The 19,093-nt window shown below is 47.3% G+C and overlaps 1 protein-coding gene across 3 annotated transcripts in view; it reads left to right on the top strand.

Moving 5' to 3' along the window:
- The window catches only part of LOC137430493 (junctional adhesion molecule 3B), a 35,719-nt gene that overhangs the window by 11,592 nt on the left and 5,034 nt on the right, over positions 1-19,093 (top strand). For 2 of the 3 annotated variants that reach the window (XM_078781255.1, XM_078781256.1), the window contains exons 4-8: positions 4,500-4,664; positions 4,830-5,032; positions 5,162-5,261; positions 5,461-5,568; positions 5,685-5,703. In XM_078781255.1, the coding sequence (XP_078637381.1) occupies positions 4,500-4,664; positions 4,830-5,032; positions 5,162-5,261; positions 5,461-5,568; positions 5,685-5,703 (595 nt within the window). Of the gene's footprint in view, positions 1-4,499; positions 4,665-4,829; positions 5,033-5,161; positions 5,262-5,460; positions 5,569-5,684; positions 6,091-6,147; positions 10,404-19,093 lie in introns of those variants that run through there. The other variant, XR_013624006.1, reaches the window with a different exon arrangement.

The raw sequence follows: 19,093 nt of genomic DNA, 5'->3' as shown, positions 1-19,093 counted from the left end.
TACCTTCCGTGCACCAGTTAATCCCTTTGGGTACCATCCCCCCCTTTTCCAGTATGATCTACTCCATGACTCGTTCTAGTCAAAGCTTGTTCAGCCACTGGTTGCCATGGGTATTGGTCCCATTGGGGCAATGGTTTAGTGTGGTCTAATTTGACCCCACTTGCTATTATCTTTGGAACAAGTATTTAATGAGTAATTTCCCAAATTTACTTCAGTGTTCACATCTCCAATATTCTAGACAATAGCACAGGAACCAAATTTAGCACGGGTACTTAGGTACGGTACGGTTTGCTTAGCAATGGAAAAACGAAAAAACCGATTTTGGTTACAGTACAGTACTGTGCGGTACCGCGGTGGAAAATCTCCGTATGTCCCTCCGAAAAGACCACCTGGATAACCCTCCCATCTACTTTCTCAACAATCCTCTCCAAGAAGTTCTGTCACTCAAGCTTTTGGGTCTCACTATCTGCCATGATATTCCTTCCTTGGCACACCTGAGCTCCTCACCACATGCAAGGATTTCATTCGCAGCTCAATGGAATACTGTTCCCCCCTCTGGGCCGGTGCTCCTGCCTCACACCTAGCTCGGCTTCACGCTGTTGATACCAAAGCTTTCAGAATCATTGGAATCTCCCGCGATGAAGCTGATTGTGAGGACCTTTCACTCGCTCACCGCAGGCAGGTTTGTGGTCTTTCTGTCTTATACCGACTCCTCTCTGGCCTAGCTCACCCAGCTCTGTCTGTGCTCTGTCCCCTAAATATTCCTTCAGGTCGCACAATATCTGCCAGCAACCCTCTTTTGGTGAAACTGCCAAAATCAAGACTCTCTGCTCACCTTCACTCTTTCATTCCTCTTTTCTCCCGCCTCTGGAACAAACTCCCACACTCTCTTCAGTCCCATTCCTCCCTCCAGGTCTTTAAAAAACAGCTGTTCACCACCATCTCTTATATTCCACCAAAGCCCTCTCCCTCCCACATATCTCCCGATGTCCCTGTTCTCTACTGTTGTACTTGTGTGCTTCCCTCTCTCTCCCAATCTTGTCTCCCGCACCCTTTATTATTGTCCCCCGTCGCACAGCGTAGCGAAAGGGGGACTATGGCTTTCCCCTCTGTCCGTGCGTCCGTGCGTGCGGGCGTGCGTGCGTGCGTAAGCGAAGGACCGCATTCGAATTTGGTGTGTGGGTGCAACCCACGTCAAAATCCAAGATGGCCGCCGCCATGTATGTCTGATGCCATGTATGTCTTAACCGTGTGAGATGAATATCTTGAAAAATAAGCGAAGTACCAACTTCTAATATAGTGTGTGGGTGTATCTCGGCATATGGAAGAACCCTATTGAAAATTGGGTCGCCACGTCAAAATCCAATATGGCCGCCGCCATGTATGTCTGAACATTGTGAGATGAATATCTTGAAAAATAAGCGAAGTACCAACTTCTAATTTGGTGTGTGGGTGTATCTCGGCATGAGGATGAACGCTATTGAAAATTGGGTCGCCACGTCAAAATCCAAGATGGCCGCCACCATATATATGTCTGAAACTTGTGAGCGAAATATCTCGAAAAATAAGCGACGTACCAAATGCTAATCTGGTGTGTGGGTGTATCTAGGCACAAGGAAGAACGCTGTTTAAAATTGGGTCGCCACGTCAAAATCCAAGATGGCCGCCGCCATGTATGTCTGAACCTTGTGAGCGAAATATCATATCGTAGCATGTTTTCTGCGTCTTCCACTTTGTCAACTCACATCACTTCACCGACGGGGGACCTAGGCGTAACGCTTGTATGTTTTATTTGTCCGTTTGTTTTTTGTCATTGATGCTCTTACACGAGCCTCGATCTTGTATCCAAAAAATAAAATAAAATAAACACTCGCTTTGAGGCATTGTGAAAGAGGAAATTTCTCTTCTCTGCCTAACAGTTGAAGACCTCAAAACAGCTGTCAGGGGCTGCTTTTATGACCTCCATCCCTCAACATGGAAGAGGATGTCCAGAAGAACATGGAGAAAAATTCTAATTTTTGCGGAGAATGGAATGGAGCATACAGTTAAATTCTAACTAAATTCTAACAGCGTCCATAGGAACTTTGTGGCCACTCTGTAGCTGTCATGAATTGGAATAAGTGTTTAAAATTTCAACATGATTGGTTATACGGTTGGGAAGGTAGAAGTTGTTATTGTGTGAAGAAGAAGAAACTCTACATTTTATCTTCTCCAGCCTTGTGACATTTCAGTGTAGGTTTAATTATGATAAAAGTGGGGTTGTATGAAAGCAAGGTTGTATGAAAGCGTGTCTGATTAAAGCGTGTCTGATTAAAGCGTGTCTGATTAAAGCGTGTCTGATTAAAGGGTGTCTGATTAAAGGGTGTCTGATTAAAGCGTGTCTGATTAAAGTGGGCGTGTCTGATTAAAGCGGGCGTGTCTGATTAAAGCGGGCGTGTCCGATTGAAGCGGGCGTGTCCGATTGAAGCGGGCGTGTCCGATTGAAGCGGGCGTGTCCGATTGAAGCGGGCGTGTCCGATTGAAGCGGGCGTGTCCGATTGAAGCGGGCGTGTCCGATTGAAGCGGGCGTGTCCGATTGAAGCGGGCGTGTCCGATTGAAGCGGGCGTGTCCGATTGAAACGGGCGTGTCCGATTGAAGCGGGCCTGTCCGATTGAAGCGGGCGTGTCCGATTGAAGCGGGCGTGTCCGATTGAAGCGGGCGTGTCCGATTGAAGCGGGGGTGTCCGATTGAAGCGGGCGTGTCCGATTGAAGCGGGGGTGTCCGATTGAAGCGGGGGTGTCCGATTGAAGCGGGGGTGTCCGATTGAAGCGGGCGTGTCCGATTGAAGCGGGCGTGTCCGATGAAAGCGGGGTTGTATCAAAGTGTGTCCGATGAAAGCGGGGTTGTATCGAAGCGTGTCCGATGAAAGCGGGGTTGTATCGAAGCATGTCCGATGAAAGCGGGGTTGTATCAAAGCGTGTCCGATGAAAGTGGGGTTGTATCAAAGCGTGTCCGATGAAAGCGGGGTTGTATCAAAGCCGGAAGGCAGAGGAAACCAGTCATCACTGCCAGCAGTTATAAAGTGGCAGTTCTCGTTGTTATTGTTGTTGCCACCGAAGGTGGACGGAGGTTATGTTTTTCATCCCTGAATGTGAACTGTCAGCCTGGTGTTGGCTTAGCGGCTAGGGTGCCAGCTTAGGATCCTAGGATCCTGGGTTCGAATCCCGGTCGATCGCTGAATTAACGCCAGGGGGGTTGACTCAGCCTGTCATCTTCCGAGGTAGGCTAATTGAGTACTAGTTCACTGGTAATTCCCTGTGTGTCGTAAAAAGGCGGCAAACAGGGTTGGCGGCAGGAAGGGCATCCGGCCGTAAAACATTGCTTCAAAAAGGGGACCAAAAACAACAACAACAACCACGGTGCCCGAAAAAGGCCAACCCCCGCTTTGCGGGGAAAAATGGCCTCTAAAGGTGGTTTTATGTGAACTGTGAACAGGATAGCTCAAAAGTTGTGGACGGATTTGGATGAAATTTGGTCGAGAGGTTGGATGTGTGACCAGGACAAAATGATTCGATTTTGGTGCAGATCCGGATATTATAATTTTTAAGTGATTCTTCAACATTGAGAGATGGGACCAAAAACGATAAAAAATAAAATTAAAAAAAACACCTTTAGAGGCCATTTTTCCCCGCAAGCGGGGGTTGGCCTTTTTCGGGAACTGTGGTTGTTGTTGTTTTTCGGTCCCCTTTTTGAAGCAATGTTTTACGGCCGGATGCCCTTCCTGCCGCCAACCCTGTTTGTCGCCTTTTTACGACACACAGGGAATTACCAGTGAACTGGTACTCAATTTGCCGACCTCGGAAGGATGACAGGCTGAGTCAACCCCCCTGGTGTTAATTCAGCGATCGACCGGGATTCGAACCCAGGATCCTAGGATCCTAAGCCGGCACCCTAGCCGCTAGCACAACACCAGGGACTAAACAAGGGGCAAAAAGGGGCAAAAAGGGGCAAAAACGATATATAGGACGATATTTCAAAAACGTTGTGGATGACATGACAAAGCGACTACGTTCGCATCACAAAGCGACTCTGTGTTGCCCGGCAACACCGGGTACTTTTGCTTGTTTGAAATAGTTGTGGACAAGTTATCACAAAACTAGGTGGAATGAGTTGGTTTGGGGAAGAGAATAAGCGGATTTGATTTTTGTTCGGGTCTGGATCCAGATCCGGCCTATAAATGGGATACAAAACGTAAACTGTTCAGCCAGGTGGAGGTATGCGCTCTACCGATTGCCCCTCTAGTTTTGAGCTTCACTGGTTTAGATAACTAAATAAAACTGTCCCAGGTCTGACTCGTTTCACTGAACTATTATTTTGAATGGGAATGCTTAAATGTGTTACTTGAACCCTGATCCAAATTATTTTTACTTTAAAACTATGAATTAACCGAAGATGTGTCGACCTTTGAGCAATGTACTTGTATGACATCACCAACTGGTGTTTCTGACGCCCTATACAGGTGACCTCTTGGGTCGAGCAGACATCTCTCACCTGAGGAACTACGATGCGTCCGTTACTATTAGAAATGCAACACGCCTTGACACGGCAATGTATCGGTGTGAAGTGTCTGCTCTGAAAGACTCGAAGCGTCTTGACGAAGTGGAGATCAATTTGTTGGTGCAAGGTGAGGGTAGCGTCACATTTTCTGTCACCTGTTCGATGTTGAATTGGTTGATCGGAAATAATGAGTTTCAAACTCAATTACACTTCACTCGTGCTACGTGGGACAAAATATCACTTGGCTCCTTTCTTCTTTACATCGATGTCTTTGGCTTTTTCTTTCTCACAGTGAAGCCGGCGATGCCCCGATGTGAGGTTCCCGCTTCTGTGTCCACCGGTCAGTCGGTGGAACTGCACTGCCAAGAAAGCGAGGCGTTTCCACTGGCGGATTATTCCTGGTTCAAAGATGGCGAGAAGCTCCCTCGGGAGCCGCACACACACAAGAAGTTCATCAACTCGTCGTACCATATTGATGAGGAAACTGGTAGCCTGGTGAGATTGCGAGGGAGCTACTGCAAATGGTGGGATAGTTAGGCCTGGAATGAACGTGTGTTTCATTGTGAAACAAGAATGTTGTTCCTTGGGAACCCTTTTCTTTTGTCCTCCTCGTGCACTGTGCAGACGTTCAGTTCAATACAGCTGTTTGACTCCGGCATGTACCACTGCGTGGCTCGGAATCCAGCGGGACAGGCCCAGTGTTTGGCTCAGAGCATGACTGTCAGTAAGTACTGCTTATGCTGACCCCACACTGATAAGTGATTGTAATAATTCCCCTTGCATTGGAGAAAGCCTTGTACCTCAGGCAGCGAGAATAGCAGCGTTACAAAGCCTACGGTATATGGGAGAGGTGAGGAAGGGAGGGTGGTACCTGCTGTTAGCCTCCACTTGTGTGCCAATGTTTTTTCCCCCCCTGTATGCAGGTGACTTGAATGTGGGCGCGATCGTAACTGCGGTTATTGTGGTGGTTTTGCTGTTGTCCCTGTGTACCATTGGTGTGTGGTGGGCACACAAAATGGGGTATTTTAAAAGTACGATTCTTCTTCCTCTTTTTATCTGTGCACATTTGTGCATCATTTCCACTCACTGCTCTTGATCGGTTGCAGTGGTTGTTTGAAAGGCGAACTTATTGTTCTTTGTTTTGCAGAAAAGTCCACTGCTACTCGGTAAGCTATGTGCTGCAGCAGCTCATAACACACATGCTCATTTTACCATACATTTAAAGGTAGGAGGGTTATGGCAAAAACATTTTAGCTCTGACACGAGCCTCGATTCTGCATACCAAAAATTAAAATAAATATATAAAACGTGAAACTTCTATGCTACGAATGTCCCTATGGCATTGGAGGCGGGGAGGATCATGGGGGTCGGTGCTCCCCACTTTTAAAAGTGGAGAGACCAAATACCATGTTGGCTCCTCCACTCTTGAACTGCCCATGTATGTAAACATGTCTCTTCGAAAAAGTGGAAGAATGAAGAATTTATCATATCGCATTTATGATTAATAAACAATTGATTTTAGGTCTTACACGAGCCTCGATATAGTATAAAAGGTGTTTCGCAAAAGAATGCCTTTTTTCCCGAAACGAATCATCCGGTCGGGAAAAAAGGCATTCTTTAGGGAAACACCCTTTCCAAAATTTTTTTTTTTAAATGTCATAGTAACAAAGTACGGTATATTGTGAAAAGTGTTCACATTGAGAAGACAGAGTCACGTGACTACTCGGAATAAATTGGCAACCATATTGCTGAGTTCTGCAGTGGAGCCGCCATCAAAACAACGACTGCAAAAACATGACGAACCATAAATAAGAAATTTTTTTCACACCGGTGACGACAAGCAGCTCCAGTTTAGAGTCGCTCTTTCATCCATCCACAAACTGTGCTGCAAACACCACATCATCTATCGTTGTGCCATCAACATCAGAGAAAGGTCTGCGTTATGTACAGTAATATCTCGATTTACAAACACCACGCATTCCTTGAAAGTAGTTCTTAAATCAAAAGTTTGTATATTGTGAGGGACTGCCCCATGGATATTATATATTGTAGTGTCCCCGGGGTTAAGACCCCAAGAGGACGAATGGCCGAAACGAGCTTTACTCCGAGGCGTATACGCAACTTGGCGGTAGTGACAAGCGCGGGAAGGTTCGAAGTCTTACCTGATGGGAAACACACGCAGGGATTAATCCGAACCCACAAACACAGACTGGACAGAAAAATCCACAATACAAGAAAAGTAACATTTGACAAATAATTATTTAATGAAAATAAATGCAAAGACCATAAAATGTACATGAGGTTAAAAAAACAAAAACTATTTCCTAAATTGAGATGTCTCCACTCAGACTCGTATACAAACAAGGGGAAAACGAAAGTAAAAGAAAATAAATAATGCTGTGGTAATCGGCCAGCACTCAGCTTTGCGTCCCCAAATGGCTGATAAGGCTTGCTGGTCGCTCGTCGCCTCGAAACCACCGCGCGTGTAATGCACAAAATGGCGCAGAGTCGCAATTCTCGACGTCCAGAGGAAACACGACACGGACCCAGTCCACCGCCGACGTCGATCCTGTGCCTCGTAGTTCCGACTGTCCTGAACCGCTGTTTCTCACCAGCCCTTTCCCAAGAGTGCACATAAACCAAAGACCACACGCCCACACGCCCATGACCAAGCTGGAACAAGGAGGAAATGTGACTGCCCGCTGTCAAAGCCAGGACCAGAAGAGAGAGCAAGATGGTGCGACAGCGTCATTTTTTCCCTTCACTCTTGAATGTTCCACGCTGATGTCGACAAGCTCTACAAATAATCCCATCGTGCCTCCACCAATCATGAAGGCCAGGGCGTGGCCTCCTCGTTGCGAGTCATTGGGGGGCCGAGTCAAATCTCTATTTGGGAAAGTTTGGGTGATGTCAAAGGCTGTGAGGCGGGATTTACGTGCCAATCGGCAAATGAGCTGGGTGTTGGTTAGCCTTGGCGGCGTGGTGAGCGAATCAGTCCATTTGTTATAGTTGTTGTTTGGCGTGCTTTTTAATTATTGTAATAAAGACGGAGGGAAGATCACAGAGGGGCAATTACACACTGGGGTTTATCCTTAAGCCCTATCTAATTAGCATAACTCCACCCCTTGTATGGAGAGACATATACGATATTATTCTATACAGATTCCCTACTTAGTTACATCGAGGTGGGTTATTGTTCTTTGCGACACTCGGAGCATGCTAAACCTACACTATTCTATCTCGACTAAGGTATTTCATCCTCCCTAACCCCACAAACGTAACAATATAATGGGGGGATGCGTTCCCAAATTTTTGTTCCCATTAAAGAGCGATGTGTTTTTTGGATTTGTACTGCACTGGATAGGTCACCTATTCTTTGCAGAGGACACCGTGGGATCTATAACGTCCAACGAATGCCGGCAGACGACGCATCCAGTTTAACGTCCATTAATGAGCTGATAACAAAGATGGGTCTTGCTGTTCTTTGTTCAGTCCTGGTTGAAGTGAAGTGAAGGAAGCAGGCTGGTACTCTTATTGGTGATGAAACCACCAATATTTTTTGCAAAGGACAGTTCAGTATTCGTGCAAGGCTGCTTGACAACAGCTACCAACTACATGAGGAATTACTGTGCTTTGTTGAGGAGTCAGATATTACCAGTGAAGCCCAAGAGCCTGAAAGATGTTCTGATGAGCTCAGATCCAGGGCTGGATCAATGTTGAGGTCAAGCATATGATTGGACATCAATTGGTGGTGCTGCTCCTCAAATTCAGCATGAGAAGAGCTCGGCCATTTCTGTTCATTGCTTGGCCCACTGTACCAATTTATGCCTTCAGGACGTTTCCTACAAAAGCAAGCCGATTCGAGAATTGTGATTCGATTTCCTCCAAGTGATCGACCATCTTTGCACAAATGCAGATTCGCGTTGGCAAAGAGAACCCCCGTCAGGTGAGAACACTTTGCCCGACTCGATGCACTGAGAGAACAGGATATTTGAGCGACATTTTGTCTAACTGAGAAGTGTTGCTGAATACTTTGGATAAAGTCAGTGAGTTTGAACGACGAATATGCCGGACGTGAAGAGGAGAGCTTCAGTACATTCTTCACCTTTAAGCTGTGGCATATCACGTCTTCTCTCGGGAAGAACGGGTATCGATACATATACAAGGTAAGGATACGTCCGTCCAGAGTGCAATGAAGGCCGTCTCCTTGCTACACACCTTCTACCAACAACGACAGAGCGAGGAGGAGTTTCACAAGTTCTACCATCATGTCGTAGAATTATCGGAGGGCTTAACAGAAAGGCCAGTACTACCTCGGAGGATAGCTCCGATTACACAGCTACCCAACCTATCTGGAGAAGAGTACTTCTGACAGAAGTTTTATGAAGTCCTTGACATTATGGATCAAGATTTGAGCAAAAGGTGTGTGCGCGACTTCAGAATCTCAAAAAGGTTCTTCTCAAAGCTGCCAACGTGGACTATTCTGGAATACCCAAATCCATTGAAGACAAGTGTAAACATCAATGGAGAACGTCTAGACCTCCAGGTACAGATGTTACCCGATCTTGTAAGATCGGAGACCAGCGTGGTCCATGTAACAAGCATGGAGACCGTTTACCAGGCCATGTCTATGGATCCAGTGAGTAAGAAGCTCTTTACAAAAGTCAATGAAATTCCCGAACTGTACTACATACAGTCCTAGTCACCTCAGCAACCGCCGAGTGAAGTCATTCAGTCCTGGGAAGAGTGAAAAACTACCTGAGGTCAACCATGAGCCACCAAGTGCTGAACAACTCTGATCTGCGACACCATGAAAGATCACACAGACAAGGTCGACATATGGACATTCGCAAATAACTTTTGTGAAGCAAATGATTCAAGGATGAAGTATTTTGGCCAATTTGACTGAAGCCAAACCAACTCAGGAAATGGGCTAAGTGTGCGAAATGAAGTTTTGGATTTCTGATTTTTCCACTGAATTTTGCTGGAATAGACAACTTGCATCACATTCAGTTACATCACGTTCAGCTTAATTGTCATTTGTATTCTCTCCCTGAAATATTTTACCTCCACCACCACCCCCATCTTCTCCCCCAAATAAAGCCCAGAAAATGCGCCAAAGATCACACCTGGTCACACCCAGCACAACACATGGGAAGGCACTCGACGAGGCACGAGAACACGTCACATTAACAAATTGTTAAACTAGAACGACACTCAGTAGAGAGCACACCTCTGCCAGGTGAACAGTTTGTTTTGTATCCCACTGATAGGCCGGATCTGGATTCGGAACTGAACCAAAATCTAATCGGCTTCTTCTTGTCACCTAACCAACTCATCCACCTAGTTTAGTCATAACTCGTCTATAACTTTTTAATACATATTGTTGCGGATCTCAGAAACGTCGGCTCTCCCCTTATCAAGGGGGGGTTAATCCCCTTGTCCTTTTATCTGGCCGACGCGATCCGAAGTTATCACGTTCCTTCCGGTCGGTGGTAAATAGGGTTGTTGGTCGAATTTTAGTCCTATTACCTAAGTACTACCACCGACCGTGAAGCAAGGGAATAACTCCCGCCTGAATCATGGATACAACAACATGCATTTTAAAGGCCATTTTCCCTGCTAGAGCGGGGTTAGCCTTGCGGTCCCCATGACAATCTTCTCCATTTTGCCCTATTTTCTGCATCTCTCCTTGTTAACCCCCTTGCCCGCATTTCTTCTTCCACCATCTTTAGCCAAGTCTTTCTCGGTCTTCCCCGTCCTCTGCTTTCTTCTACATTCATTTCCATCACTCTTCTCAACCAGTCACTTTCATCCTTCCTCAACACATGACCAAACCATCTCAACCTGTTCCTCTTCACAGCATCAATCACAGGCTCTATTCCCATCATCTTTCGCAATTCATCATTTGTCTTCCTCTCTCTCAACGATACTCCGCACATCCGTCGAACCATTCGCATTTCCACCCTTTCCAACCTTCGTTGCTGCTCTACGTTCATTACCCATGTCTCGCTCCCATAAATCATAACACTTCTCACACATGCAGCATACACCTTTCCCTTCAGCTTCAACGACACTCCCCTCATCATCAGCACGCCACTCAGTTCCCGAAACTTCTTCCATGCACATCTCACTCGAGCAACCGTTGCCGAGTCTGATCCACCTTCTCCATTCAGCATGTCTCCGAGGTAGCAAAATGTTTTCACACCTTCCAGCTTCATGCCGTCTCCAAGATCCAACTCAACATTTCCTCCATCTGCAGCTCCCTCTGTGCACACCTTACATTTGAATGTAGCTGCCACACTGGTTAATGACCCTGTCAGACCACTACATTTTTTATGAACCCACTCAGCGCACATTGTACATTGAATGGAGTTCACTCTGACACCCTTCCTACACACAGCACAGGGCCACTTCCCAGTTCTTTCCACCTCACCACATGCTTTACCACTTGCCATCACCTTCGTCTTTCCGATATTCACCTTCAGACCTTTTGTCTCCATACATTCCTTCCACGTGTTCATCTTTTCCTTCAGTCCATCCATACTTTCCGCAATCAACACCAGATCATCTGCATACAACAACTCCCACGGTAAACCCTCCTTTACGTTCTGAGCCAGCACCTCCATCACAGCTACAAATAGTAGTGGACTTAGTACCGACCCCTGATGCACTCCCACCTTCACCTCAAACTCACCACTGTTCCCGTCCTTCGTCCTTACAGCTGTGCGTGCTCTTTTGTACATTGCCATCACTACTCTGATCAACCATTCCTCCACTCCTAACTTCCTCAATGCCCATGTCAATACTTTGCGTGGTAACCTATCGAATGCTTTCTCCAGATCAACAAACCCAAGAAACAACTTCCTCCTCTTCTCCATGTACTTCTCCTGCAACTGCCTCACAATGAAAAGCGCGTCTGTCGTTCCTCTTCCTGGCATGAATCCAAACTTCATTTCGTCGATCTTCACTTTCTTCCTTATCCTCCTCTCCAACACCCTTTCCAATACCTTCATTCCATGCTCCAATAACTTTATCGCTAGGTACGAGCCACACTCCAGAGGGTCACCTTTCCCCTTGTATAGAGGGACGAGTGTACTCAGTTCCCAATCCACTGGAATGTGGCCTTCTTTTACCACCAGATTACAGATCTCTGTCATTCTCTTCACACCCAAATTTCCCGCTGCCTTCAACATATCTCCCACAACTCCCGTCGGCCCTCCCGCTTTTCTACCCTTCATTGCTTTTATCGCTTGGGCTAGCGGCTAGGGTTCCGGCTTAGGATCCTAGGATCCTGGGTTCGAATCCCGGTCGATCGCTGAATTAACGCCAGGGGGGTTGACTCAGCCTGTCATCCTTCCGAGGTCGGCAAATTGAGAACCAGCTCACTGGTAATTCCCTGTTTGTCGTAAAAGGCGGCAAAAAGGGTTGGCGGCAGGAAGGGCATCCGGCCGTAAAACATTGCTTCAAAAAGGGGACCAAAAAACAACAACAACCATGGTTCCCGAAAAAGGCCAACCCCTGCTTTGCGGGGAAAAATGGCCTCTAAAGGTATGTATTGCTTTTATCGCTTCCTCAACTTCCTTCTCAGTTGATAAATTGATCGTCTGTTTGCCGTGTCGCGAGCAAGGCCTTGCCGCGTCGCGAACGATTTGAAATCGAAGTTAAGTGATTGTTCCCATTTGTATTTCCGTTAAAACTGTATTTATTTATGGTGTTGTACGTATATTGTGTCCCGACGAAGATTTTTCGGTGCAAATCTTTCATACCTGTATTGAAAATCGTGTTAATTCGTGTCGTGTCTTGAGGCCTTGTACAGTGTGCACTGTACAACCTTGAGGCTTTGTTTTTCTCTCAGCGGTCCGTCGTTTGTGATCCAATAACTTTCGTTCTCTGTATTCCCAGTCTTTTCACCCATAGCCTACTTCCTTGTGTAAATCTCAACTCAAAAAAAAAAACAAAAAAAAAAACAACATTTCCTTCTCTGTTCTCATTCGTTTATTCATTCTTATTCGTTCGTTCGTTCTTCGACCACGTGTTTCTCCCCCATTTCCCCAGATAGTTTTCACTCATTAACCTTCAATGTTTACACTTTCCCCTCAAGTTATGTATTCCGTCATATTTTATAACACCTTTTTCTTCTTCTTCTTTAAAAGGCTGCTTTCGACTTGCTCACCAAATCAATTCATCCCAAAAAAAATATCCATCTCCTATAGTGCCTTTTTTCTACATTCCCTAAACTCTCCTGCACTCCATCCTCCATCCAGCGTCCTTAAACGTATTTTTAACTCGAAGGTCACAAGAAACTCATTTTGCAATAAATGTTCGTTTCCCATAAATCGTACACTTTCAAAAATCCAATCTCACCCCTCCCCTCCAAATCTTCCCCATAACCCCTCCCCTCCAAATCTTCCCCATCACCCCTCCCCTCCAAATCTTCCCCATCACCCATCCCTTTCAAATCTCCCCCCTTGCCCCCTCCCTCCTAAACTACCCCCTCACCCCTCCCCGCCAAGACGCCCCCTCGCCCCTCCCCTCCTAGACTCCTGCCTCACCCCTCCCCTCCAAATCTCCCCCATATCCCATCCCTTTCAAATCCCTCCCCTTGTCCCTTCCCTCCCAAACTCCCCCCTCACCCCTCCCCTTCAAATCTCCCCACCCTCATTGCTTCTCAATTTCCCCCCTCTCACTCCCCCTCCTCAAAGCGTCCTCCCCGCTTCTTCCCCCTTCAAACTCTCACCTCCATCTCCCCCAACCTTCTGCCTCGCTCTTCCCCCTCCTCAAATAACACCTCATTGTGGCTCACCCAATCACCATCAAACCTTTTGTCCGCCCCATCCTTCCCTTTCTCCGAGCTATTCTGAAATCTCTGACACACCTTCAACAGCTCTCCCTACCTCTTCCACCTCTTCCACATCTTACCCTACCCCTCCTCCCCCCTGTTCTGTATCTGATGCTCCCCCTGCCTCTTCATTAACGGTATGGACCTCAAACATCCGGGGCCTTCGTTCAAACTTAACTGATCTCTCCATACAGGTTGCTTCTGTCACACCAGACGTGATCTGCTTAACAGAAACTTTCCTCCTTTATGATGTCTCTGATTCCATAGTATCTCTCCCGGGCTACTCCCTCCTCCGGTATGATAGACCTGAGCCTCGTCCTGGAGGCGGGGTTGCTATCTTTATCAAAAACTCTCTTGCTCACTCGCCCTGCACTGCACTCTCTCCACCTCACCCCCAGGAATACCTCTGGCTACGGCTTCCCCTTCGCTCCCACCTCTTGTTCATATGTGTGTTGTACCGTCCACCAAACAGTGATGACTCCATCTACATCTCGCTGTCTGATGATATGGACCAACTTCTATCTACTCATCCCAACTCTCTCTTCCTCATATGTGGTGATTTCAACTGTCATCATGCCAGTTGGCTGGGTGTGGGTACCTCTCTCACCAGCCATGGCTCCTCAGCAAAGGACTTCTGCGACTCACTGGGACTGACACAATCTGTCAAATTCCCGACCCGGATCTCAGTCAACGGAACATCTTCTCTTCTGGACTTGGTTATGACTAACTTCCCTGAAAATGTCTGCTGCTCTTCTTCTGCTCCGATCGGATCATCTGATCATGTCCTTGTTAAAGTGGACATCTCTCTGACCATCCTCAGGGACCCTGCTCAGCGTCGGCGAGTCTGGCATTTCACTCAGGCCAACTGGCACGGTCTTCAAGCAGCCATCAATCATCTGGACTGGTCTCCCATCTCTACCACCTCTGACATCAACTCATCCTGGGAATTCTTCCAAAGTAAATTGCTCTCTCTCATGCACAGATTTATCCCATCTCGTCTTCAGTTGTCATACCCTTCCTTCCGTCCATGGTACACGGAATCTTGTGGTGAGGCTGTTGCCCAGAAACAACTTGCCTTCGTCTCCTGGAAAGCAAATCCAACGGAAGGAAATCTCATTTCCTTTCACAAAGCCCGAAACAAGTGTGTGTCCACCCTCAGGAGAGCCAGGAAACAATATCTCTCCGTTCTCAAGACCGAACTCTCTTATCTGTCTCCCTCTTCCAAATCCTGGTGGCGTCTGGTCAAATCCGTTTCTGGTGTTTGTTCCCCCTCCATCCCCTCCCTTACCTCAAACGGCTACACAGCTGACTCCGCACGTGAAAAAGCTGAATGCCTCAACTCTGTGTTTGCCTCTAAATCTTGTGTCCCAAACCCATCCCTCTCTGTACCCACCATACCCAGTCGTACCCTGCTGCTCCTGGACTCCGTGTCCTTTCCTCCTGACAAGGTGGAAAAGTTTCTGTCAACCCTCGACTCTGATTCTGCAACTGGACCCGACGGCATCAGCCCACGGGTCCTAAAATCCTGCTCTGCTGCTCTATCTCACCCTCTCTCTGTTCTCTTCACCCTCTCTTTTGCTCAAGGTCAACTGCCATCTGCTTGGAAATCAGCCAACATCACCGCTTTGCACAAAAAAGGTGCAAAAACAGATCCTAGCAACTACAGACCAATCAGCCTTCTCCAAATTATCAGCAAAGTCATGGAATCCATCATTGCTTCGGATATGAAATCTTTCCTCTTCTCCAATGGCTTGATCTCTGATCATCAATTTGGTTTCAGACCAGGTCACTCCACTCTGGACATGCTGCTTCTGCTGTCTCAACAATGGATGGAGGTCCTCAATGCCAAACAGGAAATTAGAGCTGTCTCCCTCGACATATCACGTGCCTTCGACACGGTCTGGCACCCCGCTCTGCTCACCAAACTCTCCTCCTTTGGTATCCATGGAAATCTCCATGCATGGCTGGCGGACTTCCTCTCTAGTCGTCGTCAACGTGTGGCCCTGAATGGGTTTCTCTCATCTCCTCTTCCTGTTCAGGCTGGAGTTCCCCAAGGCAGTGTTCTGGGCCCCGTGCTTTTTCTGGTCTTCATCAATGATCTCTCTGACTCTCTCGAAAATCCTCTCTATCTCTTTGCTGATGACTCCACTCTCTGCCGCTCCATTCCTCTTCCCTCAGATCGGCAGTCTGCTGCCTCCTCACTCTCTGAAGACCTGGACAAAATCACAGACTGGTCAAACAAGTGGAACATGTCTTTCAATCCTGACAAATCTCACACTCTTACTATGTCTCTCCGAAAAGATCGACTGGACAACCCTCCCATCTACTTTCTCAACAATCCTCTCCAAGAAGTTCTGTCGCTCAAGATTTTGGGTCTCACTATCTGCCATGATCTTTCTTCGGGAAAACCACATTTCCAAGCTGGCCTCCAAAGCCAGTCGCCGACTGGGCATCCTCCGTCGTGCGAAGTCCTTCCTCGGCACACCTGAGCTCCTCACCACATACAAGGCTTTCATCCGCAGCTCAATGGAATACTGTTCTCCCCTATGGGCCGGTGCTCCTGCCTCACACCTAGCTCGGCTTCACGCTGTTGAAACCAAAGCTTTCAGAATTATTGGAATCTCCCGCGATGAAGCTATCTCTGAGGGCCTTTCACTCACTCACCGCAGGCAGGTAGGTGGTCTTTCTGTCTTCTACCGACTCCTCTCCAGCCTTGCACCCCCAGCTCTCTCTGTGCTCTGTCCCCCAAATATTCCTACAGGTCGCACAAGATCTGCCAGCAACCCTCTGATGGTTAAACTGCCGAAATCTCGGCTCTCTGCTCACCTTCACTCTTTCATTCCTCTTTTCTCCCGCCTCTGGAACAAACTCCCTCACTCCCTTCAATCCCACTCCTCCCTCCAGGTCTTTAAAACAGCTGTTCACCACCATCTCTTATCTTCCCCCATCCAAAACCTTGATGTTTTCTACCCCCGCTAATTCACCCCAGATCCACCTTGTTTGAAATTCCAACTTCTTTCCTGGAAGTCCTGGCAGTGTCCATATGTTTTATACCTCTCCCACCCCCCCCCCTTCCCATGCCCCTCCCCCCAATGCCCTCTCCCTCTCACAGATCTCTCGATGTCTCCATGTTTCTCTGTCCCTGCTCTCAAAATAATGTTGTGTTTGTGTCCTTCCTCCTCTCTCCCCATCTTGTCTACCGCTCCCGATGTTATATGTTTTATGTGTCGGTTTGTCTTTCTGTGTGATTAATGTTCGCTCTTTCACGAGCCTCGATCTTGTATACAAAAAAAAAAAAAAACCCCCATGAACTCCGTCAAAACCATCCATACTCCTTCCCACATGTCCATTTAGGTCTCCTCCTACCACAACAACTTCCTCATCTTTCACGTTTTCCATCAGCTTCTCTATTGCACACCAGAGATCGAGCCTCGATCTTGTATACAAAAAACAAAAACAAAAAAACTAAATAAATAAATAAAAACTTGCCATTTTCTTCATCGCTTCGACCAACCTGCGGAGCATATCCCAAGATGACGTTCACCAAGAGCTTTCCAATCATCATTTTCACCATCATCAACCTATCACTCACTCTAGTCACACTCACCACACTGTCTACAAACTCCTCAGAAAACAGGACACCAACACCATTCATGCCCTCCAGGCACCCTTGCCACACAAACTTGTATTTCTGTCCCTGCCTACCCTTCACCATTCTCACACCACTTCCCTTCCATCTCGTCTCTTGCACACAACATATGTCCACTCTTCTTCTGACCAATACTTCCACCACTTCTCCTGATCTCCCTGTCATTGTCCCTACATTCCATGTCCCAAACCTCAGAAACCGATCTCCACTTCTGGCTGTACCCTGCCCATATGTAGTTGTAATTGTCATGGTTCCCTTTTTGAGGCAATGTTTTTTTATGGCCGGATGCCCTTCCTGACGCCAACCCTCTTAGTCGTCTTTTACGACATGCAGGGATACGGTGTACCTATTCTTATCCAGGGTACACACCGGGAAACGTTTAAAACATGGCAATTCTGGGGGGGGGAGTGGTGGCGTCTAGGGAAAGATAAAATGAAAATAAACCCCTTCAGCCGGCACTTAGCTTGGCGTCCCAAAGAGTACTTTCAGGAGCTTGGCGGCTGTTGAAACTGGGGTAGCCACTCATGCGGGAAGTGGTCCAAAATGGCGGTGTAGAACACCGCGCGTCGAAGACACAACAAGCGTGAGGGGAGCAGATTAGACGGCCTCCTTTCGATTCTCTACCATCAAGTCCAATGCGGCCTTCAGCTTCCAAGAGCCCAGCAGTTGTCCAAAACCTCGTGTGGGGAAATGTGGTATCTGGCCGTCGTCTTGTCCACCGTCCACACGCGGCTCCAAGCTCCGGCGCGAGGAAGCCCTCCGTCCGTACGCCCGCACGCTTCGCCAGGCCCCGATGCTTTATACGACTTGCTTTATACGCATTGTTAAAAGTAAATAATGACAGATGTTTTCTTTCACAATCTTGCGAGATTTCCAGAACTCCTCGGCGTCAAGAGAAAGATTAAATGAAAATAAACCCCTTCAGCCGGCACTTAGCTTGGCGTCCCAAAGAGTACTTTCAGGAGCTTGGCGGCTGTTGAAACTGGGTTAGCCACTCATGCGGGAAGTGGTCCAAAATGGCGGTGTCGAACACTGCGCGTCGAAGACACAACAAGCGTGAGGCGAGCAGATTAGACGGCCTCCTTTCGATTCTCTACCGTCAAGCCCAATGCGGCCTTCAGCTTCCAAGAGCCCAGCAGTTGTCCAAAATCTCGTGTGGGTTAATCGAGATCAACGTTCGTATCTTTCCGGAGCCGTACAATTCCTGGAATTAACGTTTTTGAGCATCCAATGACCGTGCTCTCAGTCCGTGGTGAGAAGGAAGCAAGGCCGCGTCGCGAGCTCCGTGATCTCACACATGCACAGCCGCCATCTTGAAACACCCATTATATCAATAACTCCATGGATAATGAACATCAATGAGCATCATTAGTCACAGCATAAAACAAAAGAGAGATGCAGACAAGGAAAGATAGATAAAGAGAGACAAAGAGAGGGAGAGAGAGAAAGAGAGAAACAGACCGAGAGCCAGGCAGGTAGACAGACAGACAGACAGGGACAGAGAGTTAGAGAGGGACACATAGGGGAACAGAGAGGGACAGAGAGAGAGTTAGAGAGAGATAGACAGGTGGACAGAGACAGAGAGAGAGATAGATAAAGAGACAAAGAGTTAGAGAGAGAGACAAAGAGAGAGAAAGAAAGACACATGGAGATAGAGAGATACAGAGAGAGTTAGACAGATAGACAGAGACGCAGACACAGAGATAAAGACAAAGATGGACATATGTGCTATTCCAATCATCTCCACATCATCTCCAGCCCGAATCACGGATATTGATGGAATATTGCCGAGCGGATAGCAATCCGCGATCCGAGCTGTTAACCAAGACTAGACCCGATTATAGCGGTTCCTAATCGTGCCACGCTTACCCAATTGAGATGACCCTTACCCAATTATTTACAATGTACAAAGGAAGAGGAAACGAAAGACATGTACAAGGAAGAGGAAGAAGCAGGTACACAGGGCAGTCTTAACCACAGTCTTAACTTATTCCCTTGGACTCGGGCCTGATCACTCTCAGATTCGGTCTCAGACTTCAGACTAACGTGGGGATGCAGATGTTAG

This window comes from Myxine glutinosa, chromosome 7 (assembly GCF_964187855.1).
Source record: "Myxine glutinosa chromosome 7, kmMyxGlut1.1, whole genome shotgun sequence".
NCBI lineage: Eukaryota > Metazoa > Chordata > Myxini > Myxiniformes > Myxinidae > Myxine > Myxine glutinosa.
Note: the sequence above shows the minus strand (reverse complement) of the source record. Positions and strands in the feature narration are given on the sequence as shown.